General features: G+C 42.1%; 1 protein-coding gene across 1 annotated transcript; it reads right to left on the bottom strand.

Annotated features, from left to right (window-relative positions):
- Positions 1-22,665, bottom strand: RBM17 (RNA binding motif protein 17). Its single transcript, XM_060159703.1, has 12 exons — positions 22,520-22,665; positions 17,107-17,244; positions 14,518-14,634; positions 11,501-11,667; positions 10,571-10,668; positions 7,733-7,789; positions 6,647-6,788; positions 4,451-4,602; positions 3,335-3,408; positions 2,733-2,831; positions 1,559-1,631; positions 1-1,426 (listed from the first exon to the last, which is right to left on the bottom strand). The coding sequence occupies exons 2-12, from the start codon at positions 17,227-17,229 to the stop codon at positions 1,323-1,325; spliced, it is 1,206 nt and encodes a 401-aa protein (XP_060015686.1). The 5' UTR covers positions 17,230-17,244; positions 22,520-22,665; the 3' UTR covers positions 1-1,322.
- Between the last annotated feature and the right edge of the window lie 287 nt (positions 22,666-22,952).

The raw sequence follows: 22,952 nt of genomic DNA, 5'->3' as shown, positions 1-22,952 counted from the left end.
AAAATGTTATTCTTTTATTTATGTTAAATAAAAACATGAGAAAATCCTTTTTTAAAAAGGGTCAGAATATTCCTTATGTCTCCAAACCAAGTCCATGGATGCAAAGAAATGCTGAGTACTTTCCTCCCCCGCAGGGTCACAAGACGCTCTCATGTCATAAAGACCTAAAGAGACAACACAGGTGCACGTCCCGCAGCTGCCGCTTCAGGTAAGTCACATGCAACATTTGGGCAAGCAAGGAACAGAACACAGGCACAAGTATATTCTGGAAACACTTCCTGCTCTGGCCAATGAACCGTAGTGCCAAACATTTTTATCTGTTTTGTTTTGGGCCCTGCTAAATGTTTGAGCCACATACACCACTGCACTTCAATGATACAATTTTTCACAATTCCATAATTATATTAATCGCCAGTACAGTTTAAGTAACTGATGTGGCTGAATTTTATACATTTTAAAATTATGTATGAGAACTAACACTACTGCAAATTTTGCCAGTAGAAATGTGACCCCAGGGAACCACCATTTCCAAAACATAATCGGGCACACATTTACAATGTACCTGCGAGGTTTTGAATTAACCGGTCACTTCTGATCTACGCTAAAGACTAGGCTTGAATATCTGAAAACAAAGGCTATATTCATGATTTCTATACCCAAATACCCCTAAATCCATCACATACTCTATAGTCTGACTTAGCTTAACCGAAAATGATTCATCCAAACAGGTCATGGTAGGCTCACAATTCTTCAACCTTAGTTTAGGTCATAAAGAGTTTTTTCTACGACTGGAGTCAATAAGAAGAATTTCTCTGTTAGAGAAAGCAGAAATTTTCACCTTTGGCAGACTGCCAAGATGATACTTTATTATAGAATTTATGAAGCTACAGTTTAGTAACTTGCAGGTTTTATTAAAATGAATCAAAAAAAAAAAAAAAGAAAGAAAAGCAAAGGGTAACACAACCCCATATCCCAAAACTTTCTAGATTTTTTTAGTGCAAGAAATGCCATATCACTGAAGCACTTGAGAATTATCATGAAATCCTAGCAAAAAATGTAATCACCTCAGAAGTGGTAATAAAAAAGAGAAACAACCAGAGAGGCACACAGATCGTTTTTTTGTTTGTTTTTTTTTGAAGGATTTTTATACTATATTAAAAAACCACAAAATAAAAAAGGGATCAGTCAACATATATCTTAGAAGTCCTTCCAGAGTCTCTGTACCCACAGCCATGCAGGCTGCCTGTCGCCTTGCTCTCCTCTGCTCAGTCTGTGGCTTGTTGAAGGATCCTTGGAGATGACTCAGGCTCTAGTTCTTACAATCACACTTGTTCTGCCAAATCCAAGACCCTGAATTTATCCAAATTGTAGAAACATGCTTTGACCACCCGTCCACCAAAATACCTCCCATTCAGATCAACAACAGCTAAAAGGCAAACAAAAAGACAGTCAGTTAAGGCAGGTATTCCATCAGACATTACAAGAACATGTTTTAATTACAAAGATTAAGATCACAAATTCAACTTTTTAATTCTTTATAGTTAGCTGTACAACTTACCTTTAATTGCTGATTCAACCCTCTCAAATTCTAAAAATATTCGTACTGCTTCATCATCAGGGGCACCAGGAATCTGGAAAAGAAATGAAAGTATAGTAGGTAAAGACATCATCGGAGATATCACTGAATGTGAGTTTTCTCCCATAAATGATTTTTAACAGAGTAAGTATTCCAATTATCATCATATACAGATAAGCAATGGTCAAATACCAAGGAAATAAGTATAATTCATTCATCATCAAAATCTGCTGAAGGTCCGTTGATGACAGGTCTTGTGTCAAGTGCTGGAACACACAGCCAGGCAGGACCTTTGGAGGTCCTATGCCATCTGACACATAAACAAATAATTATGCAGTCAACAGACAGCAACATGATATGGAGGAGAAGCTGAAGTGAGCAGAAATGAAGGCAAGAAGACCCGTATGCGTTATAACCGTCTTTCATACGAGGCCAAGCTCCTTGGTGGAGCTTTCCAGGCCCCGCTTCCATAGCCCCACTGCCACTGTATAAGCGCGGCTCCTGCTAACCCCCACTACGCCCAGCCACTCCATTTTGCAGCCCTCCTCGGTCTCCCAGAAGCCGTGACCCTAGTCTGAACACCCGTTCTCTCCTACCCACTCATTCCAAAGCTTCGCTCACATCTGATACTGTTCACAAAGCCTCCTCTAACTATTTTGTGTGGATCTAATCCTTCTCTCACCTCCTGTACTTATAAGTCAACATTACAGAGTCTAGCAACTGAATGTTCTCTAATTTCACGTGTTTGTTTTGTGGTTTCTTCAACTGAACGTTATCACCAAGAGCACAGAATGTGTTTCCCCACCCACAAGGCTCTCAATGCAGTACTGGGTATGTGGGAGGCACTAACAAAACACCTGCCAAATGAATGAGACCAGAGGCATGTCCAAGTCACTAAACTACTGAGCACACTGTCATCAAGTCTAAACCTCAGTCACAAAATGAAATGTTTCTTCACCAAATAAAATTTGAAGTCCTTCTTGTGTTTGTTTGAAATTGTAATAACTGAGTAAAAGCAGTGTTAACTAACCAACATCTGTCACCTTCTATAATATGACAATATGTTACTTATAGCACACTCTGTCTCTATAGAAAATGTTTTGTAGTCTATCAATTATAACTTGGGTTTATAAACATCAAAAGAAACCCCTCTTACTTCAAATATCACACATTTTCCAACTTTGCCATATTTTTCACACTCTTCCTTGGTTTCAACTTCCAAGTCTTCATCTACCTCTCCTGCACCAACCATGTTCTATGAACAAAAATAAATACATAAATTCCACTGTGAAATATAATTTACAAATACGTAAAAGAGATGTATAAATAACTTTTTTCCATGATGGCAAACGTTTCTAATCCCAAATGACACAAAGAAAATCTTCATCCCTGAAATACCCCAAAGTTGGTATTAAAAAATATATAAAAAGTAAAAGTATACATTAAGCTTCATAAAGAGTTATAAGAGCAACTGTGCAAGCATCAAAATATATAAACCAAGTTGAACTTCTAACAATTTCAAATATTTTAAAGTAATTACTCACTGTAGTCTTAAATACTGTGTTTAGCAAAGAAGCATTAGCGAAAAAGGAATCTAAAAATCAGTCTTATATGGAGTCAATCCAAAAGTGTCATTTTCAGTTTTCTTTAACTGTTCTGTCATCGGTGGGGGGGGGGGCTGCAAGCATGCAGGGACAGGTCAAGGTGGAGTGACACAATTCAAAGAGAGCAAACAGGTTTCCTCCTTCTGCGTCTTACCCTTAGTAGGACCACTTTAGTAGGACACTTAAGTATTTCAGTTAATGGATTTGAATCCGACTTCTTGGCTGCATCTGTAAGAGAACATCAGACATAGACATGTTACAGCACTGAGTCCAAGTTACAATGAATAATTTAATTTCAATAGCAATCCCCACTATCTATGTCCTAGAGCCATCTATAAGCATCCACACAGTCTCTCAGCAACAATGCAGCCTTATCTGGCTGAAAGCATCACTTTGCTTTGGTATAATTTTTACCATAATTTCTAGAACTTTTTAATATCCCCAATTACCTGCATTTTTGCTCAGCTCGCTTCCTAAAGGGCTCACAGGGCACAGTGATCACAACCCTCAGAGGTGAGGCTTGGCTCAGGCAGTGGCCGAAGGTCCCCAGCCCAGTGTAACAAGCAGTTAACTAGCCAGCCCCTAGCTGACCAATTTCAGACACTCCCACAAAGCCGGGCGACTGTTGGTTTTCGGTTCTAGCCTGTGAGGCTTACTGCTGCTTCCTAAAGCTGTGCGTCAACAGGGCTCCCAGGAAAGTTCTCTCCCTTCTTTAGGAAAAGGTGTTCAGCTAAGCTCAAAACCACTCAGTTCCACTTAAAATGCTAAGTCATGTTTGACTCATTCCAATACGCCCTCACTACAGAACAGGCTGTAACAATCAAATGAAAATAAAACACCAAGTAGGCATCACCTACCAGTAGACTGCAAAATAACATTAGTCTCACAGAGCGATCAGTCAGAAAGAAAATTAGGATGAAAGGGCAGAAAAAAGAAAAGAGCAGAGAACCTTACAGGATGGAGATGTAGCAGACAGAATCACCGATACACTGTGTATGGCTCTGTCTTGCTATAAAAACATAACCATGGTTTTATCAATTGTAACAAGGCTCTCTGCTAGTAGAAGCAGGCATGACATGATTTTCTGGAGTCCTATTCATTTCTGCCAAAGTCTCTTGTCTTCTTTTTCTTCCATGGGCGTTCCTATCTGTCTGCGTGTTCTGAACTATTTGTAAAAACAGGCCTCAGGATTCAGTTTCCACAACGCAGAGCTGGAATGCATCATAATCAGGATGGCCTGCCTCCACCCTGCTCACCCCCAGGGACCCACCTTTCTCAGTGGCGTCGCCCACGATGATCTTGCCTCCCCGCTTGCTGGTCTTCTCCACTGACAGCGCTGTGCTCAAGCCCTGCTCGTGCTTCCCGAGACCCTGGCCTTCCCGGAAGCCGTACTTCTGCATGATTTTATGTGCTACTGTGCCACTGTGGGGAGGAAAAAGGGAAAGGTACTTGCACTCAACGTTATCAGCTACAGCATAATTGGATTTTACATCACAGTAATCTCCTTCTGGAAAGAGAAAGTGTAAATTGCACAAGGGTTTCGATGAGGTCACATATAATTACCAACAGGCCATGAGATGGAAGCTGTGAAATGTTCAGGAGAAAGATAAAAAGTGAACGCTGAAAGCCTGGGCATCCTGAGATTACCCCTGAGATGAGGGGAACACTAGTTCCCCTAGTGAGATTTCCCCAGGGCCTGTTAGAAAACACTAGACTTCCTGTGTGCTCCAGTATCTGCTCTGCTACAGGGCTCATAACCAGTTTATTTTAAAGTGAGCCTGTCAAAAAATAAGTATGGTTTCACATAATGAAGATGATTGCATTTTTCTAAATAGTACAGCAGAGTTTCCAATGACTGACTTCATACGTGAAAGGACACTTAGGGACCATCTATTTCAGAGCTAGAAATGAAGAAACTGAGGCCCAGATGGGCTGACGGGCTTAAGGCTAACTGAGAGCAAAGCAAGACACCACGTGAGAATTACTTCCGTAGGAGTTAAAGGTAGGATTGAAAGTGTAATCCACCACTCCGGATTCTTAGTCCACTGCTCATCCTCTAATCCCATGACAATTTTCAAACTGCACCGTGAGGAGCCTCATGGGTCTCAAGGGTGCCCCTACTGACCAGTGCTACTTAGGGCTTAAATCACAAAACGCTGCTTCAACCAGAACTGTACCTACAGTATTTCATGTATGTAATTTCCTTAAGTATTTCATTTGAACAAGCTGTTCTAGGGCTAAAAAGACTGAAAACTGATGAACTGTACTACACTGTATCTTCCTTAGGCATAAAGATTTAATTCCTGTTTAAAGGGGATTCAGCAAAAAGTCAATTCTTACCAGCAAAAGGTCAATTTTTTCATTAGAAGAAAAAAACAAACAAAACCACCCCAATGGCTTCACGTCTGTCCCCCTCTAGCATACACTCTAGGGCAGGCTTTCTGCAGTGAGGGAAATGTTCTCCATCTGCACTGCCCAGTACAGTAGCTGTTAGCCTGGTGAGCACTTGAGACTAGTGTGACTAAAGAAATACATGTTAAATTCTATTCACTTTCAATTAATTTAACAGCCACGTGTGGCTAGTAGCTACCACAGAGAGCAGCACAGGTCTAGGAGACGGACACAAGATGAGAAACTCCAAATCCTCCTGCAGTGTGCAAACCCTATGGTGGAGGACCCACCTCCTCCAACTCTGACTAGCCCAGCTCCGAGGACGCTAAGGATCAAAGCACGTGCACACAGGCGAGGGCAGACCAGTGTCACTACTACAATCACAGCACTGCCACCAGAGGCAGTCCTAGAGGACACAGAACAAAAAAGGCCTTAGTGCAACGCTGCTTCACCCGACAACCCCTGAGAGCACGAGAGGAACAGAGTAAACAACATAAAACACTCTTTTAACCAAAACGCATGCCAAATCCAGTGAGACTTAAAATCCACAAGCCCCACCTGAAAGTCAACCTTAAAACTGATTTTCATACACCAACAAATTTCTAATTATAGTTAGAACGACTGAGAGTTTTTAGACCAAAGGTATAGAACCATGACCTTAAAGCAAAGGTCATTTTATCAAAAAAAAAGATGTCATTCATCTTTTGGACATAGCGTAAGTCAGCTCTAATTCATATGACCTATTTGCAAATGTTATGAAAACAAAATATAATGATCACAAACTATTCTTAACTAGAGAATATAATGTTCAGCATTTAAATCTTTCAAAATTTCCATTAGAAAGCTTTATGTTTTGTACAAAACATAACAGTGTCATGCTGGGATACCCTCCATGTGACTTGAACCCTGATCCTCAAGAAGGAGGCTGCGTGACTGAGCGCACTGAGCATCTCCCCATAAACCCAAAAAAGGCCCCATCCCAAAACATGCTGCACCTCCTGGAAGGGCTGACAGTGCCTCCCATTCAGCCCCGCCCTCCCTGCACCTGCCGAGGTGAGAGCACCCAGACCATTACCCCATGTTGGCGAGGAAGGAGTTGCCGGGGCCAGTCGGGGATCTGGGTCTGTCTTGTTCCTCGTACACTGGGGGAGGGATAGCAGCTTTGGAAGACTGTGAGCGAGGTCTTGAATCCTCTTCATAAGGAAAGTCTCGGGGTACTGTTGGATGAAAATAAAATAGGTTTACCAAAATGTGACAAAACAATTCTGAACTGCACTTGGACCTTCCGTATGTTCCAGGAGATATGATCAACCCCTCTTTTGACTCCCATAGCATCCTGTGTACCTGTCTTAAGATGCTCATCTTACGATCTTATTACCCTGGCAGACAATAAAGGTCTTTGAGGTTAGGGACCATATGCCAGTTCAGTGATCTGTAACCCTAGCTACACATTAGAATCAACAAGGAAGCTTGTTGATCCAGATGCCTGGGCCCCACACCCAGAGACTGGTTTCAACTGGGGTTTATGGTTCGTCAGGTATTTTCACACAAAAGGTATTTAACAATTTTTTAATTACCTTCTTTATAAAAAGGTACCATTCCTGGTGCAACAGGTATTAAAAAGCACGAGGGATGACTATATGTTCTTGGGGTAGTTTAGGTATGGTCCAACCCAGAGGGCAGGAAGATGAGCTTCATGACTCCTCAAAGTCCAACTCCAACCCCAAATTCTAGAACAGATCACTGGGAGAAGACTGGGCAATCTGAGTAAACGCACACAACCTGTGCACTGACCTAACCCAGGAACGTGCTGCCACCTTGTGGAGGGTCACAAATTTAACAGCCCCTAGACCACTGAGCACAAAAACTCAGCTACTGTACTGTTTGTTTTTTACCTAACTCCAAATAACGAAATGCTGAAGACAAAATGAATTATTTTTAAAAACAAACAAAAAAAGCCTCTCACGAGAGAAAAACCCACGCCTCAGAGCCTGGTATTAAACTTAAGGGTGGAAGGGAGCACTTGGCTGAGGGTTAGAGCAAGGACGGGTTTCCAGCCATTTCCCTGCACTCAGGACACCTGGCTGATTCCAGCTAAGACTTCCCACAACTAGGTTAAAGATGTGTATCTGAACAGAGAGGGGAAGAAACAGGTACGTACACTCTTTGTCTTTCTCTACAAGAGAAGTGGGTGGTGCGATGGCAGCTCCGCCCATACCTGCAGAAAACAGAAATTCCACCAATTAAAGGAGGGAAAGCATTTCAGATGCCGGATCCTCAGGAATGTGACACAGGCCACCTGTCACATCACACCACCCTCCAAAGAAAGAAGCAGGAAGGGATGCTACTCCATCCCTCCCACTAACATCTGAAGACTTCAGTATCTGAATCCAGGATCAAAAATACAGAAGTAGGTTATCACTGCTTCCATTTTCCAGATGAGAAAATGATCGCGGGAGAGTGAACAGGCAGGGACAGAATGAAACCCAGCTCCCTGTGAGGCCAGAGCATCCCCCACAAGACAGCACCCTTCTTTCCAGGATGCAGACCACTGGGACTGAACACCTGTTTGGAAGTGCCAGTACTTCTGGTTACAATCTGTTTCGTGTTGTCACCATTCCTGCTCATGTTTCCTGGACAGAGAATGGTGGACACGAACAAACCAAAGTAGACTCCATTTTCTTTCAGACAACCAGAGGGAAAGCATGAGCAGAGAACATAAGGAATTTTTCACTAGGGAGAAGTGCTAACATATGTATTATAACCTCATCATCAATGAAACACTCCAAAAAAATCGATACAATGTAAAGAGACCAATTACAAAACCATGCTGCACCAGCACACAACGTTTCACAAAAGAAATCCCCCAAAGCCAGTGTATATGCATAATGATTAACAGGCCTAGACTAGAAAAAATACTTACAGAGAAATATGAGTCTTAATAAAACTTCCATGTCTTCTGACATACCTATTATCATTTTTCACCTTGCCACTAAGACCTAAGTGATTATTAACTGATTCTGAAAAGATCAGCTCCAATGAGTTTAGTATACAAAATTCAGGTTGTTTACTGAAAATTTGCTACTAATCATGTTAAAATATGACCATCAATATGTTAACAGCAGTACACATAACGGATATTAACACCATTACTTCCCTAATATTAGATTATATCGTTCCTGCTAATGTTCCAAAAAAAAAAAAAAATGTCCTCAGTATAGAAGGCACACCTCACAAAAAAGGGTAGCTGATTTGTAAGTTGGAAAGATGAAACCAAGAAATATTCAACCTATGTACTGGATTCTAAAACAAGTTAATAAATCAGGCATTTGCTGATTAGGAAGATAATGAATCTGAAATGTTAACATAATGCCTGACACACAGAGCACACTCAAATGTTAACTCTATTCCTCCGCAGAAAAACAATGCAGTGTCTGATAGTGCTCAGCACGCAGTAAGCCTTTTTTCAGCTGAGGTATAATTGACATGTAATATATTGGTTTCAGGTGTACAACATAATGATTTGGTATTTGTATATATTGTGAGATGATCACAACAAAAAGTCTAGTTAACATCTGTCACCACATAGTTACAAAAATTTTTTCTTGTGTTGAGAACTTTTAGGATCTACTCTCTTAGCCAACTTTCAAATATGCAATTATTTTATCCCCAAAATGTAATGGCCTAAACAATAAACATTATGTAAAAAAATCCAAAACTGCAATTATTTGTATTATTAATATAGTGACCATGCTGTACATTACAATCTCATGATTCATTTTGTAACTGGAAGTTTGTACCTTTTGACCCTCTTCACCCATTTCTCCCAGCTCCCCACAACCCCTGCCTCTGGTAACCACCAATCTGTTTTCTGTATCTGTGAGCTTGGTTCTTTGTTGTTGTGCAGTAAGTATTCTATAAATCTGTGTAACTCATATCTGCATTGAAAGAGTAAGAATTCTAAATTAGTACAGACCCACTCCTTTCCAACTCATTTAGTATTTTAAAGTTTAACCTAAGCCCTGAAAAGCCTTGGCTGTACTCTGGGAAGACCAAGCTTGCCAAACTGCTGGTCATAACACAGAGTTCATGTACGTGGAAATACACTCCAGCTTCATGATAACATTCTTCTTAGGTCTCATGGTAAAGGTGACCACATCGCAATGAGGTTTTCAGGTAAAGAAAGATCTTGGTTAGATGCACAATGGACCCATTTCATACACAACGCTATTCCCACCAGTCCACTATAACAAGGATTATCACAGTTATCTGAGTTGTGTGGTACAAAGTTGTGTGGTGTAAAGGAGGTAATCCATCAGAGTGCTTAGAACAGTGCCTGGTATCTAGGAGACAGGAAGATTTCAATTTCTCATTTAAATCTCAATCTGTCAACCAAAGTGGTGAACTAAATCCAGGAAATCCCAGCAATCAAACATGATGAAGCTAGATAAGTAGCATTCCATTCTCTCAAGAATGAACACTGCTTAGCTATCTAGTGATCACTAAGAATTTGGCTCTAACACAACTACAATGCTGCTCTTAGAGACCTCTTAGAGACGGAAGAGGTCTTACGAAGCACCTAGTTCAAATGCTTGTCTCCCTGCTCCCCGTACGACCCTGAAAGAAACCAGCGTCTAGGGAAGCTCAGTCATGCGTGTTAGTGGCAAAGGTTCTGAAAATGAGTGCCTTGACTCTCCATTCAGTGCTGTTCTTAATGGAAATGTAGCTGGATACAGAGAACAGGTTGGTCCGACTGTGCTGAGGGTAAAGACGAGAGTGGGCATGTATTTTAAGGTATGCTCCAAGTGTCCAACAAGTAAATGTTTGAAAGACTGTATGTGAAAACAATGTAAATTTACACTGTCATGAACATGTGGGTTGCTGAGATTCTGGAGAGAAAATTACCCAAATCAGTGTCAGATGAACCATTTATGAAATTGAATATGAAACGGTGGAACTGCACCATGTTTGAAACATAGTATCTGTGTTCATGCCTTACTTCTCTTCCTCCTCTCTCGCTCATAATCTTCATCTTCATCAGAATCTGGATCTGGTCGCCTGGAAAACCCACTAGCTTCATGTCTGTCTTTACGCCTCCTGTGATAAGAGGAAACAAATGTTCACCACAGATGAACCAATTCAGAGGTGTGAACTCAAGGACGTCACCTTGACTTTTTTTGGGCGGGGGGGGGGAGTGGTGGGGCATGCAAACTGGTTAAAGACTAAAGTAGCAAAAGTATGGGAAGTGAGAAAAATCCAGAAGATAAACCGAAAAAACTTAAGAGGTACATGAATATAAATAGCAAGAAAAAAGTTTCCTTGATATTTACCTCTTTCAATTTTAAAGCATATCAACAATAGGCAATAGTTAATTAAATAATTTTGATTCTCTAGAACATGCTTTCACTTCATGAAGTGATTCAATAAATAATAATAATATTAATATTTTATATAACTATTTAACAATTAATAGTATTTTTAAAAGAAGAAATGCAAATAAATCCTTGTTGCCCATACTTTCAAAAAACATAAAAGATGTATATGAGTTTTTAAAACTCCATCTGGCTCAAAAACAGCAAAAGTTAAGAATAACATTTTAAATACTTTAAGCAGTTATGACGCTAGCAGAGTCACAGCATAAGGAAAAACCCTATTATTCAACATCACTTTGTAAGTCATTTCTCCAAGAACTCACCCAAAACGTATACTGTAAGTTTTCTGCAACTGTATATGAAATTTGCTCTGGAGTTTGTTTTCGTGCTGGGATGTAACGACCACACATTGTTAACAACAACCTGACTCCTCCTGACAACTGCTCAGACCAACCAGGAAACTCACTCAGCCTTACAGACAGCACTAAAGTTCATTCACCAACATCTGAACGACCATTTCAAACGTAGAGCACCTCCACATCCGCGCGAGGCCTTACTTTTCTCTCTCTTCTATTTCCTTCTGTCTTTCCAGCTCCCGCTGTCTCTGTCGCTCTTCTCTTTGGCGCTTCACTACTTTCTCATAATCGTTAGGAAACATGGGATCATATTCATCAGCTAGGGGAATCAAAACTTCTCCTGCAGAAAACCCACTGGGAACCGGGTCCTGAGGAAGGGAAAAATGCCAAAGTAAGTATCATCCTCTGTCCTGGAATTTTATTCACAGAATTAAGGTCAAAAAATACGAGGGCTAGGAGGGGCCCTGAAGACCACCTGTCTGCCTCTGCTTTACAGATGAGGGAGCAGATGCCCGAGGAGGTTCAGGGACTTGACGCGGCCACACACCTAGCAGCAGAACATGACCAAGAATTTCACCTCTCAGTTCAGTACTAATTCCATAAACACCCTACAGCACTTTCCTGGAAGTCTTAAACAAGCTGCCACCACCTAAAATTTTAAGCAATAAATTTGATTATAGCAAACACAGAATACTTCTATATATATATATATATATATATATATATATATATATCTGAAAACTTAAAATACGAAACAACTCATGAATAACACATTCTTATAGTCATTTAATAGAATAACTTTAGATTCTGATTAAATGGAGACATGACATATTAAAATTAAAAAAAGAAAAACGAAAAGTAAAAAGCATCCTCTTGGGCTTTGTGAAATCCTCTGGAATGCACACCCTCCCCAGTCATCTGCATCTCAGGCCTGAGTCTGCACAAGTGGAGGTAACTCCCTTCACAACATCATTCATTTTTTAAGGTCCACTAAGTCAGGTTCAGATGACAACATTTTGCATTTCTCTTCTGTACATTTAGAAACTGGGGCTACTCTTTGAGAGAAAAAGAGGTAGTAGCCTTAACAAAGAAATCGGAAAAACAAAAGGCAGACAGCACACAGTCAACTAGAAACACACAACGAGAAGGGGGCTTTGCCCTAGGCTTGTGGTCTTGATCTCCATGGTTCTCGTAAGCCCTGACCTACTGCGTGGTCTCACGTTCCTAAACCTCCATACTTCCTTCTGTTAGTTTTCCTAGCATGATGCCTCCTTATTGTCTGTAAAAGTAAGATGCCTTCCCTGGTCTCCGCAGATCCCCCAAATGAGCACAGGTCAGTGTCCCTGAGCGCCCACTCTGCACCTTTTTCAGGAGGAGCATGCCCAGCACTGCCAAAGGCAGGAAGGTTGTTTGTAAAAGGCACTTTATATATGAACACAAAACTGGCATGATAAAGAGAGCTTATGCTCATCATCAATGGATCTAAATCCAACAATTCCTGGATTACACTGTGCAGTTTGATGTTTTTTCGTCATAAAACAAACACTTCATGGTTTCTTTACACCTAAAACTCAAAAAACACTTTGATTTGATGAATAAAAGAAATTAGAAAAGTAACTGTAATCACCTCCCAGGCCCTATCACTGGAAATCTTACAAAAATCTATTTAATGCAGGGCTCCCAAAGGGCAGTTATTCATTTGTGTTCACATAAAAGACATTTTAGAAACACAAAGGCGGGCTTCCCTGGTGGCGCAGTGGTTGAGAGTCTGTCTGCCTGCCGATGCAGAGGACACGGGTTCGTGTCCCGGTCCAGGAAGATCCCACATGCCGCGGAGCGGCTGGGCCCGTGAGCCATGGCCGCTGAGCCTGCGCGTCCGGAGCCTGTGCTCCGCAATGGGAGAGGCCACAACAGTGAGAGGCCCGCGTACCGCAAAAAAAAAACAAAAACAAACAAAAAACCCCCACAAAAGCACATGAACGACATTTCCTTTCAGTTATTAGTAAGATAGGAGAAGCTAACAGTGAGCCCCTCGATTTACAGAACACTGCCATCACGAAGTTTCTAACTCGGAGACCAGACTGTCAGCATGAAGGTTAAGTTTTTGTCATTTCAATATCTGACAGCAAACAATTTTTACTGTATAAACCCTGCTTAAGTTCAACAATGAGCCATCCTTCTCTAAATGCTATAAAGAATAAAGCATCTTGCTTGATTTTAAAAGCCTGAATGTTAATACCCAATGCTGGGGAGGGTAGGAAAAACCCAAACGCTCACATGTTACAAGTGATACTATTCACTGATACAACTCTGCTGGAAACAAGCTGGCGCTAAATAAATTGCCCATAAAAGTGACTGATCTCCTAATGTCACCTCAGGAAATCTATCCTAAGAAAATAATTTTAAATGCATAGAAAGCACTCTGCAGAGGTGTTCACTAGAGGTCTACTGGTTCTACAGTTAGGAAATAGGTGTGTAAATCACCATACATATTCACCTGATGGGAATGCTTTACAATTAAAAATTGGCTATGCAGCAAGAAGGAAAATGCTTACTGATTAAATTTGGCAGTGATATTATAGGTTCTAGAGCCAATATACAATAACAGAAGATGATTAACCAGTTTTTCATTAGATGTAGCAAGAAAAAATTAGGCAAAGAATTTGTGGGAAAAAATGTTGAATGACTAAGAATCCTCAGAAAATTTCCACTGTGGGGTGCCCTTCCCTCTGGACAGACTATCAGCCTTGCAGGAGCAGGACCACTTCCTCTGGTCAAGAAACCCCACCAAGAGCTTCACAGCAAACCCACACAGGGGAATACTGTGAAGTCAATAAAATGATCATATGGTCCTAGACTTTTTGACACAGATGGACACTCACAATATATTAAGTGAGAAATGCAAGTCAGAGAACAGAAGGTGGAGAAGGCGAAGGACAGAAAGCTATTCCAAAATACAAAGTTTTTAAATTCTGGAGGGTAGGACCAAAGTCATTTATTTTTTTTTTTGCCTACCTCCAGTTTCTGATTTTTCTATAATTAACTACTGTGTTTTAAACAGATGAATGTTTTAAACTTGATAAAACTGAAGTAAACATTAAATTGAAAATGATACTGCCTAGACTGCAAGGCCTACTGAGGAGGTGTGTTCAGAGTGATGTGTAAAGCGCAGCCTGTGGAAAGCAGGAGGCCCACCCAGCTGGGGGTGGGGAGTGTACCTTGAGGCCCGCCGCCACGTGCGGCGGGGTGTCCACGATCTGCCGCTCGTCTGAAGAGCCACCTCGCTTCAGGTCGATTACTGGGGCAAGGACCGTACTTTGTTTTGTCCTCTGGCTCTAAAATCATCAAAATATAAGAAAAGTGTACTGAGGCTTCAAATTAAAATTCATACTGTTTGTAACAAAGCTTTTTTTGGACTCTGCAACAAACCTTTCAGATATGAGAAAAACAATCTTAACAGCCTTTTAATTCAGTTATTACAATAACCATATACTAGTTTCTTTAGCCCTTTTTTTACAACACAAATTTCCTCCATTTTTGTAAAAGCTTTACAGAAAGGTTGGTCGCTTTTATTTAAATTTGCATATAAGAAAAAAGCTCTACATTAGATTCTCCGCATTACACTTCAACTAGTGTGGATCTTTCACAAGGAATGGGTATGTTTTTATATCTTGGGCATACACTTGTGGATTAGTATACCTAACCTGTATATCTCTACTATATTTCGACTTCCGCTTTTCTATTTTATCTTCCATTGAACCAAGACTGCCCACTAATTATGTCCACTTATAGTCTAACTGAGTTTATGTTATTAAGTATGAGAATTGTTCCTAGGAGTCAGTCACTTTACAAAAGAGAAGACTGAGGCCTTCAAGAATAGAATATATGAAATAGCATTATCATTAGAATGTAAAACCTTATTTATACATCTTATGTCCAAAGCAAAAGTTACGAGAAACGAAGATTTAAAAAATTAGACCAACTTAAAAAAAATTAAAACAAGAAAACAAGACTTGGGCTTCCCTGGTGGCACAGTGGTTAAGAATCCGCCTGCCAATGCAGGCGACATGGGTTTGAGCCCTGGTCTGGGAAGATCCCACATGCCACGGAGCAACTAAACCCGTGCGCCACAACTACTGAGCCTGAGCTCTAGAGCCCACGAGCCACAACTACTGAGCCCATGTGCCACAACTACTGAAGCCCACATGCCTAGAGCCCATGCTCCGCAACAAGAGAAGCCACTGCAATGAGAAGCCCGCGCACCGCAACAAAGAGAAGCCCCCGCTCGCCACAACTAGAGAAAGCCCACGTGCATCAAGGAAGACCCAACACAGCCAAAAATTAATTAATTAATTAAAAAAAAAAAGACTTGTTTTGTTAATCTTTTCATGTGGGATGAAAGTTTGTTTTAAAAAGACAGAATTCTATCTCTTTAAAAAGAAATAGTACTGGCATACAAAATTTAAATCTGGTAATGATATATGAAAAAGACAAAAACTCTAATCAACAGAACTGACAAAACCAATTTAAATTTTAAGACAGTGTTTTCTCTACCTGTGGGTATCCTAATCCTAAAAACCTTTTATAATACTGAGAAATCAAATGTAAACATTTTAATATTAATGATGTAGTGAAGGAAAAAAAAATAATTCCAACTTAAAAAAAATTTATTGTGTGTATTTTCAAACATTAAGGAGAATGATTAATGAACTCATGTCTCTTTAACCTGGCTTCAACAACTACCAACTCGTGGCAAATCTTGTTTCATGTATCCCTGCCTCCCCTGCCAAAGACTGGAGTATTTTAAAGTAAATCCCAGAAATGATATATCATCTTATCAGTAAATATTTCATCTTACTGGTAAATATGTATCTCTAAAACAGTTCTTCTCAACTTCTTTTTTCATTATTGCCTCCTCCTTCAAGGAACCTTTTAATACATTTTCTTCTCCACCTATGAAATTTTAATACCACAGATACACTACACACCTGTTTATGTATTCTGTGTATATCTGGCCTTTATACATAAGAAAAGCAGGATTTTTTTCACCCCTTAGAACCAATATTTGCCCCATCTGGAGGGGATACAGCCTCCACTGGGGAATCATGTTCTAAAACAACAAGCAAACCATAATACCATTCTCATTCCTAAACGTATTTGATAGGAACATTTTAATATCAAATATCCAGTAGACAATTATGTTTGTTTTTTTAATGTTTTACCTGGTGAATGATTTCAAGGATGTTGCCAACGCCCAACACTACACAACAGAAACAAAAACAATTACCCCAGACTACAAACCCTGATACGTTCACAACCAACCCCAGCCTTCAGTAACACACACATCATCACAGCTCAGTCAATAACGCAGAGCTCCGTTCTCAAAGTGCTGCTTCCAAACCACCTACAACAAACAGCAGGATTGCTCCCTAAAAATGCAGCCTCCCCAGGCCCCAACCCAGAATCAGGATTTACCAGAGTATCAGGTGTTATATAGCCTTTTAACCAAATTCTCAATCTTGGACAACCAAGATTGACAACCTGCATACTGAAGTTTGACAACCAGCATCATTGCTGGAAACCAAGAGTATGCTTTTCCTCATTCTGATTTCCTGAAACAGTTCTATTCCCAGGAGAAGCGAAATGACCTTCAACACCTATTCCTCTCCCTCCCCCACCCCAGCCTCTCCCCTTACAAATTGAACCCTACATATTCAACAAAGAGGCAGAGCAGCAGGTTACTCTTAATCCTTAGGAGGCACCTGCCGGTACACCTCTGCTCTCAAGCTGGGCTTAGCTTCTCTTACCTTTGCCTGAGTGAGAGCTGCCTTCTTCACCTGGAGCTGAGACTGCAGAAGTTTGAAGTTTTTGGACCAGCCTTCCGTTTTTGAGTCACTGGTCTCCACTCCCAGGTCGTCGTACAGGGACATCTTCTCAGTTTAATGCTGAAAGGCAAGAGGGGTAGGGGTTAAAGAATGCAAAAATGTAGTGAAGAGTTCCAATCTTCCCATGTTAAAATAATGCCGTATCATGGAACTTCAGAGGTAAGAGGTATCTGAAGAGATCACCTGGTCCAGTAACATTCAGTGACAGAAGCCAAGATGCCTGATATCACCAGTCAGCACCCTGACACAATAAAGCTACATCCATGTACTATTTTTAAAATAAACCTCTAGAATGAATTTTCCTACATATAAGATCATGTGGTCAAATAATTCACAAATGAAATCCTTCTGTTCTATAGAATGAGATAAGATGGAAGTTCTAGATGCAGGGCATTATTAATTACATATATTCAATTTTTAAAAAAACTCTATTTTGTGTCAACAGCAAAAAGTAGAAGCCTTGCAAAAACACCTATTACAAGGCTGATTTAGCACAATTAACTACCGTTTTTTTTTGGGTGGTGGTGGGCCGTTATCCTTTTATAAAGAAAAAACCGTAATATATGCCCCTAATTAAGGGGAAAAAAACAGAAATGACCTCACAGATGTGACAGGAAGGTGGAGGGTTAGATCTTATTAATAACCAGGGTTTCCTCATATCCCACCAAGAAGAAATCTGTAATTTTTAATGACACTGATTACAAAGACAGAATCAACAATCTACATGTGAATGATCAATATATACTATCCCTGGCAGAATAGAGCAACGCAATAGGATGACAACAACAAAACCAAGAGTTACCACTTACTAAAAGCCTTATCACACACCAAGAGCAGTCCAGGAGGGAAATGGGGACTTTCAGAGAGACACCTGCCCCAGGTTACAGTGGGAAGACCCATCTCAAATGCAGTCAGGAGAACTCCACAGCTCATGCTGGTAAATCCTTACTGCCACCTTTAAAACACCTCAACGTTCTGAAACCCACAAAATGGCTCACTTCTCAAAATAAGAAATCAATCTCTTTCTCACAGATGGAAAGAGGAAAAAAATTTTGATTAAAATCCCTAAACTGCAAAGAAATGCTTAACATGGGTAGTTTCTAACATATGGACACATTCCAAAAGTCTGTCAGTTCCCAGGCTCAGACAGCATTTTGCCACTGAAACTGTGTTATACAAATCCTGTTTTGCCTGTGTCTGTGTCTCAGGAAGAGAAGGTGATATAGACGGGAAGGGAAATACTTAATTTCCCCCGGGGTCACCTCTGACCCCGGGCAAAACTTCAGTCTGTCTGCTCATTTCTCCACCCTTCTGTGCATGGATTCTAAGACCCCAACACCTTGGCCGACCAGGTTCTACTGCGCTTGGGGTGGGGGTGAGGGTGGATGCCGCCTCCCTCCCTCAGTATAGCTGTTCTGGTCCTGAGCAGAAGTCAGCCCCGGTCAACTGCAGTCGCCTTCCACAGTGTCTTCCCTTCTTAATATCTGAACCGCAGACTACCTGAAAGCTCTGTTTTGATTTCTAAATGAAAGGCCCCAAAGCAGCACAGAAGCAGGGTGAATAAAAGCAGAGCCCAGGGTATGGGTGGCTGATTGCTCCAATGAGTCACCTAAAAAAATCAAGGAATGCCTATACTTTCTCCTCCTCAAGGCTCCTGTGACGACTCACCGGCTCAGGTGACGGCAGCATGGGCCAAGAATTTCCTAGAGAGCACATCCCACCGGGAACCGCTCCCTGTCTTCAGTGCCAGACAAAGTGAACTTGGCAACACCTTGTCATGTTAAGCTTGAGAAAAGTTCAAGTCACTGAGGCTAAATGGAGGAAAATTAATGACTTCCATTTCTTAACTAAGTATGGCTGAAATTTGACCATGTCTCCAAAGTTTTGTAGGGCATGACCCCGGGGTCCACTTCAGAATCTACAATTTTAATCACAGTCAGTGTAAACTCCATGAAAACCTACATCAGTCTGTGGAGGTCACTGCTCTACCCCCGGACTAAGACCAATGTCCACCCCAGAGCTGAACAGGCAGTTAGGCCGACTGCAGAGTTAACACTCTATTTGCAACCCCCTCCCAGGCCATGGCTTCAGAAACTCCTTGCCCACAATGACTGTGGAAGACAACTGCACCAAAAAGCTTTAGAGGCTGTCATGCGCTTTTCTCCCAGCCTACCTCGTATTCAAAACTAATCCTTCCTCTCTAGATAACACATCTTTAAAGTTTCAGTTTAACCTGAAAAACTCAGAGCAACAGCAAAGGAAAACAACAGTTGAGTGTCCAGCTTAGTACAGTGGGCCCATGAATGACGCAGGTTTGAACTGCACAAGTCCACTTACATGCGGCTTTTTTTCATAGTAAATACTACAGTGCCACACAATCCGTGGTTGGTTGAATCCACGGATGTGGAACCGTGGATACAGAGGGCCAACTGTACAGTTGTATTTGGATTATCGACTGAGCAGAGGGTGGGTGTCCCTGACCCCTATGTTGCTCAGGGGTCAACTGTAATGTGGTTCTCAAGACACTACTTCAGAAATGACCATGCATCTTTCATCTAACCTAGTTTAATTTTTTGAGACCTCTGCATTCAATTGGTCACCAAGCCAAAGCCTAGTAAACAAACTACAGGTTCATTTGTTTTATCTTTCTTTAATCTTATAAAAGCAAGATAAGACTGACACATTCTGGGAAACAAATATAAACAACGCATTCTGGGAAATCATAAAGCTAAATTATCAAAATTTGTTTGCAAATCTAACTCCACTTTAATTTTCCCAATATCACTTAATAAGAAATTTGAGAAAGTCATTAAAAAAAGTATTTACAAATAACACTGGTGCCATGGAAATAGAGTACCCAAATGCCCACTGAACTCTGAAGGGAAAAGACCAGCTTATTCACTTTTGCAGCTCCAATTTCTGGCACAGAGAAGGCATTTAATAAACAGTTTTGAAATATTAATAATTAAGTAAATTCTATTTCGCCACATGAATCAGCAGTGAAACTACACAATGCCCACAGGCTCCACGAGAAAGTAAAGAGCAGGCAAAAGGTTCTAGAGGTAGATGGTGGTAATAGTTGCACGATGGTACCATGTACTTAAAAATGGCAAATTTTTATGTGTATTATATTATGTTATGTATATTTTACCACAAAAAAAATTTTTTAAAAAAAGAAAAAAAAGAATAGGTAAAAGGGCGGGGACAAGCAGCAGTGGGGGAGGGGGTGTGAGGTAACAGGCTGCTGGACATATCCCTGCCAAAAGAGTAAACTGATGCAAACATTTTCCCAATTTCACGGTTACAAAATCAAGCAGCGCAGAGGCTCTCTACCTCCAGCAGAGTGCTTCTGGCTAAGAACCCAGTACTTAACAATGTCATCGCTGCTGGTGAGGTTTCACAAGACCACACTTCCTCTGACTCCAGTCTACACTGAAGCTGGCTGTTGACAATTCCACCTGATTCACCTCGCTCTGCAAGCTTTGGAATTCATTGTGCAGCAAAATCTCATGTTCCTTAAAAGTTCCTTGTTTCTGGTCTCAAAACCTTCGAAAACACACTTTAAATATTAGAAACTGATGTCATTTCACCAGCATCTGCTAGTTTTAACTCGGAGCTTATAAATCAGATCTCCACATCCCAGTAAATGCAGAAGAGCTTTCTTCACTTTTCTCCTTCTCACTGATCTTCAAATTCACAGAAGTGCATTAACCACAGCAATGACACACTTCTATGGCCTGCTTCAATTAATTACTATAATGCTACAAGCACCAGTGAATTCACCACCCAAAACAAGAGACAGGATCTGGACAAGAAACCACACTCAACCCACATGGCCCCCATCCCATTCCACCCAAGTGATCTCCCGGGCCCAGGGGTGAGCAGCAACCTGAACCCCATTCTCATTAATTCCATGCTTTCCACTTTATAAAGTTACTTTTGGGAATGCACAATTCTCCAGATTCCTATTTTCCATAAAGGCTCTCTTTATCCATCACAGAACTCCACGATCAGAATAGCTCAGAGGGCCAACACCTCTGTGACACCTTGTTATATTTCTAACTCACAACCTACTCTCTACTGTAAACTGTACAGCAGACAGCACACTTCTTAATAAAGTTCTAAAAATAAAACACTCTCAGTTTAAGTTACTAATATAATACCCCATATTCCCTAAATATCCTTACTATAGTCAAAACGTCTGTGGCATTTACCCCATAAAATTGTGGAAACTGAGTAGCAGCCTTTAAAAACTCCACCTGTTGCAGGGACACACAGTCCTCACCTACATGAGAATGTGCAGAATTTTGCCCTGATCCAGAATATCCTACTTTCCACCCATCTGCCTGCCTCTAGCAGTAAGTGCCTCCCATGTTTCTCCTTTACTGACTTCTCAAAGAACCTTCTTGATCTGACCTGACTACCCCTCTTCACACCTCTGCCTTTCCTGCAGTTTCCAGAATGCACTAAGGTGCCTCACCTCTGGTACCTTTACATTTATTTCCTTCCTCTGCAGGAAACATTTCCCTCATCTTGCACATCTAACAAAACACCCCCAAGACTCAGTTTCAAGCCTCACTCCTTTCTGGAAGGCTTTCCAGACCCCACTCCGGTCAATCGGATCAACCCAGGCGTGGCTTTTTATTCTCGTTTCCCCGGAAACTAAACTCACAGAGCGTGGGGACAGATTCTTATGCATCTTGCATACGCTGTTACTAACACATGGTCTGGGCGAAAAGAGATGCTCAAAAAAAAAAAAAAAAAAGCTGGGTGATTGGACATCGAAGCTAAAATACCGCTTTAAAAGGACAAGGACCGAGGTAGTGCCGTAGTCACGTCTTCCTCCACCCGTCCAGATAAAACCCCCGTCCCTGAGAGAAGTCCACACCTGATTCCTCGTTCTGCAGCCTAAGAAGGAAAAGCCTTCCTTCCTTTGCAACCCCGGGCACAGGTGACCCAGGCAGGCCTACGGGATCGAGAGGCCCAGCAACTTTTCCCAAAACACTACCGACGGTGGGGAGGAAAAGCCGCCCTCGGGTCCAGAAGAGATGTGGACAGACAGACGGGAAAGAAGAATGGAAGACTAGGAATGCGAAGGCCCGGCGACCCGAGGCAAATAAAGGAGCGGCGAGGCGCGAAGGGAGACACGGAGGGTCGGCCGGGGCCGGGCCGCCTGATGCGAAGACACCGGCGGCTCGGGGACGGCCCGGGACACCAGCCTCTAGCGGCGCGGCCTAAAGCTGCGGCGTCGCGTCCAACGCCACCCGGGGAGGCGCACCCGCCCCGGTCCCCACCTGCCCACCCACCCTTCCGGCCCGCCCAGGGCGCCACTTACCCGGCCCGCCCGGCCGACGCTCCCGGGCCGCGGCGGCGCACAGGGGCCGAGGCGCCGCGGACTCGGCGGGCTGGGCGCTCGGCTTCAGCCCCCGACGGCCGGACCTCTCCGGCGCCAACCCCTACGCAGAGCCCGCGGGGCGCGCGGCGGCGCGGAGTCACGGCGTGTGCGGCCGGGAGAGAGGCGCGTTGCTCCTGCGCCGAGGACGGCCCGCTCTTGCGCGCCCCCTGCCTGCCGGAGGACCGCGCCTGCACCGCCCCCGCGCCCGCACTGCCCCTACGCCCGCGTCCTTCTCTCCCGCCAAAAGGTGTCGCGGTGGCGCAAGGTTGCGACATTTCAGACTCGGGGAAGCCTAGCAGTGACCGCAGATGGAGCGGAGGAGGACTGGTGCAGGGCTGCAAAGGTCCACTTCAGAACCATTCATCAGCGTGCA

The sequence above is a fragment of the Lagenorhynchus albirostris genome, chromosome 1 (assembly GCF_949774975.1).
Source record: "Lagenorhynchus albirostris chromosome 1, mLagAlb1.1, whole genome shotgun sequence".
Lineage (NCBI taxonomy): Eukaryota > Metazoa > Chordata > Mammalia > Artiodactyla > Delphinidae > Lagenorhynchus > Lagenorhynchus albirostris.
The sequence above is the reverse complement of the archived record's forward strand: the minus strand, read 5'-3'. Positions and strand labels throughout refer to the sequence as shown.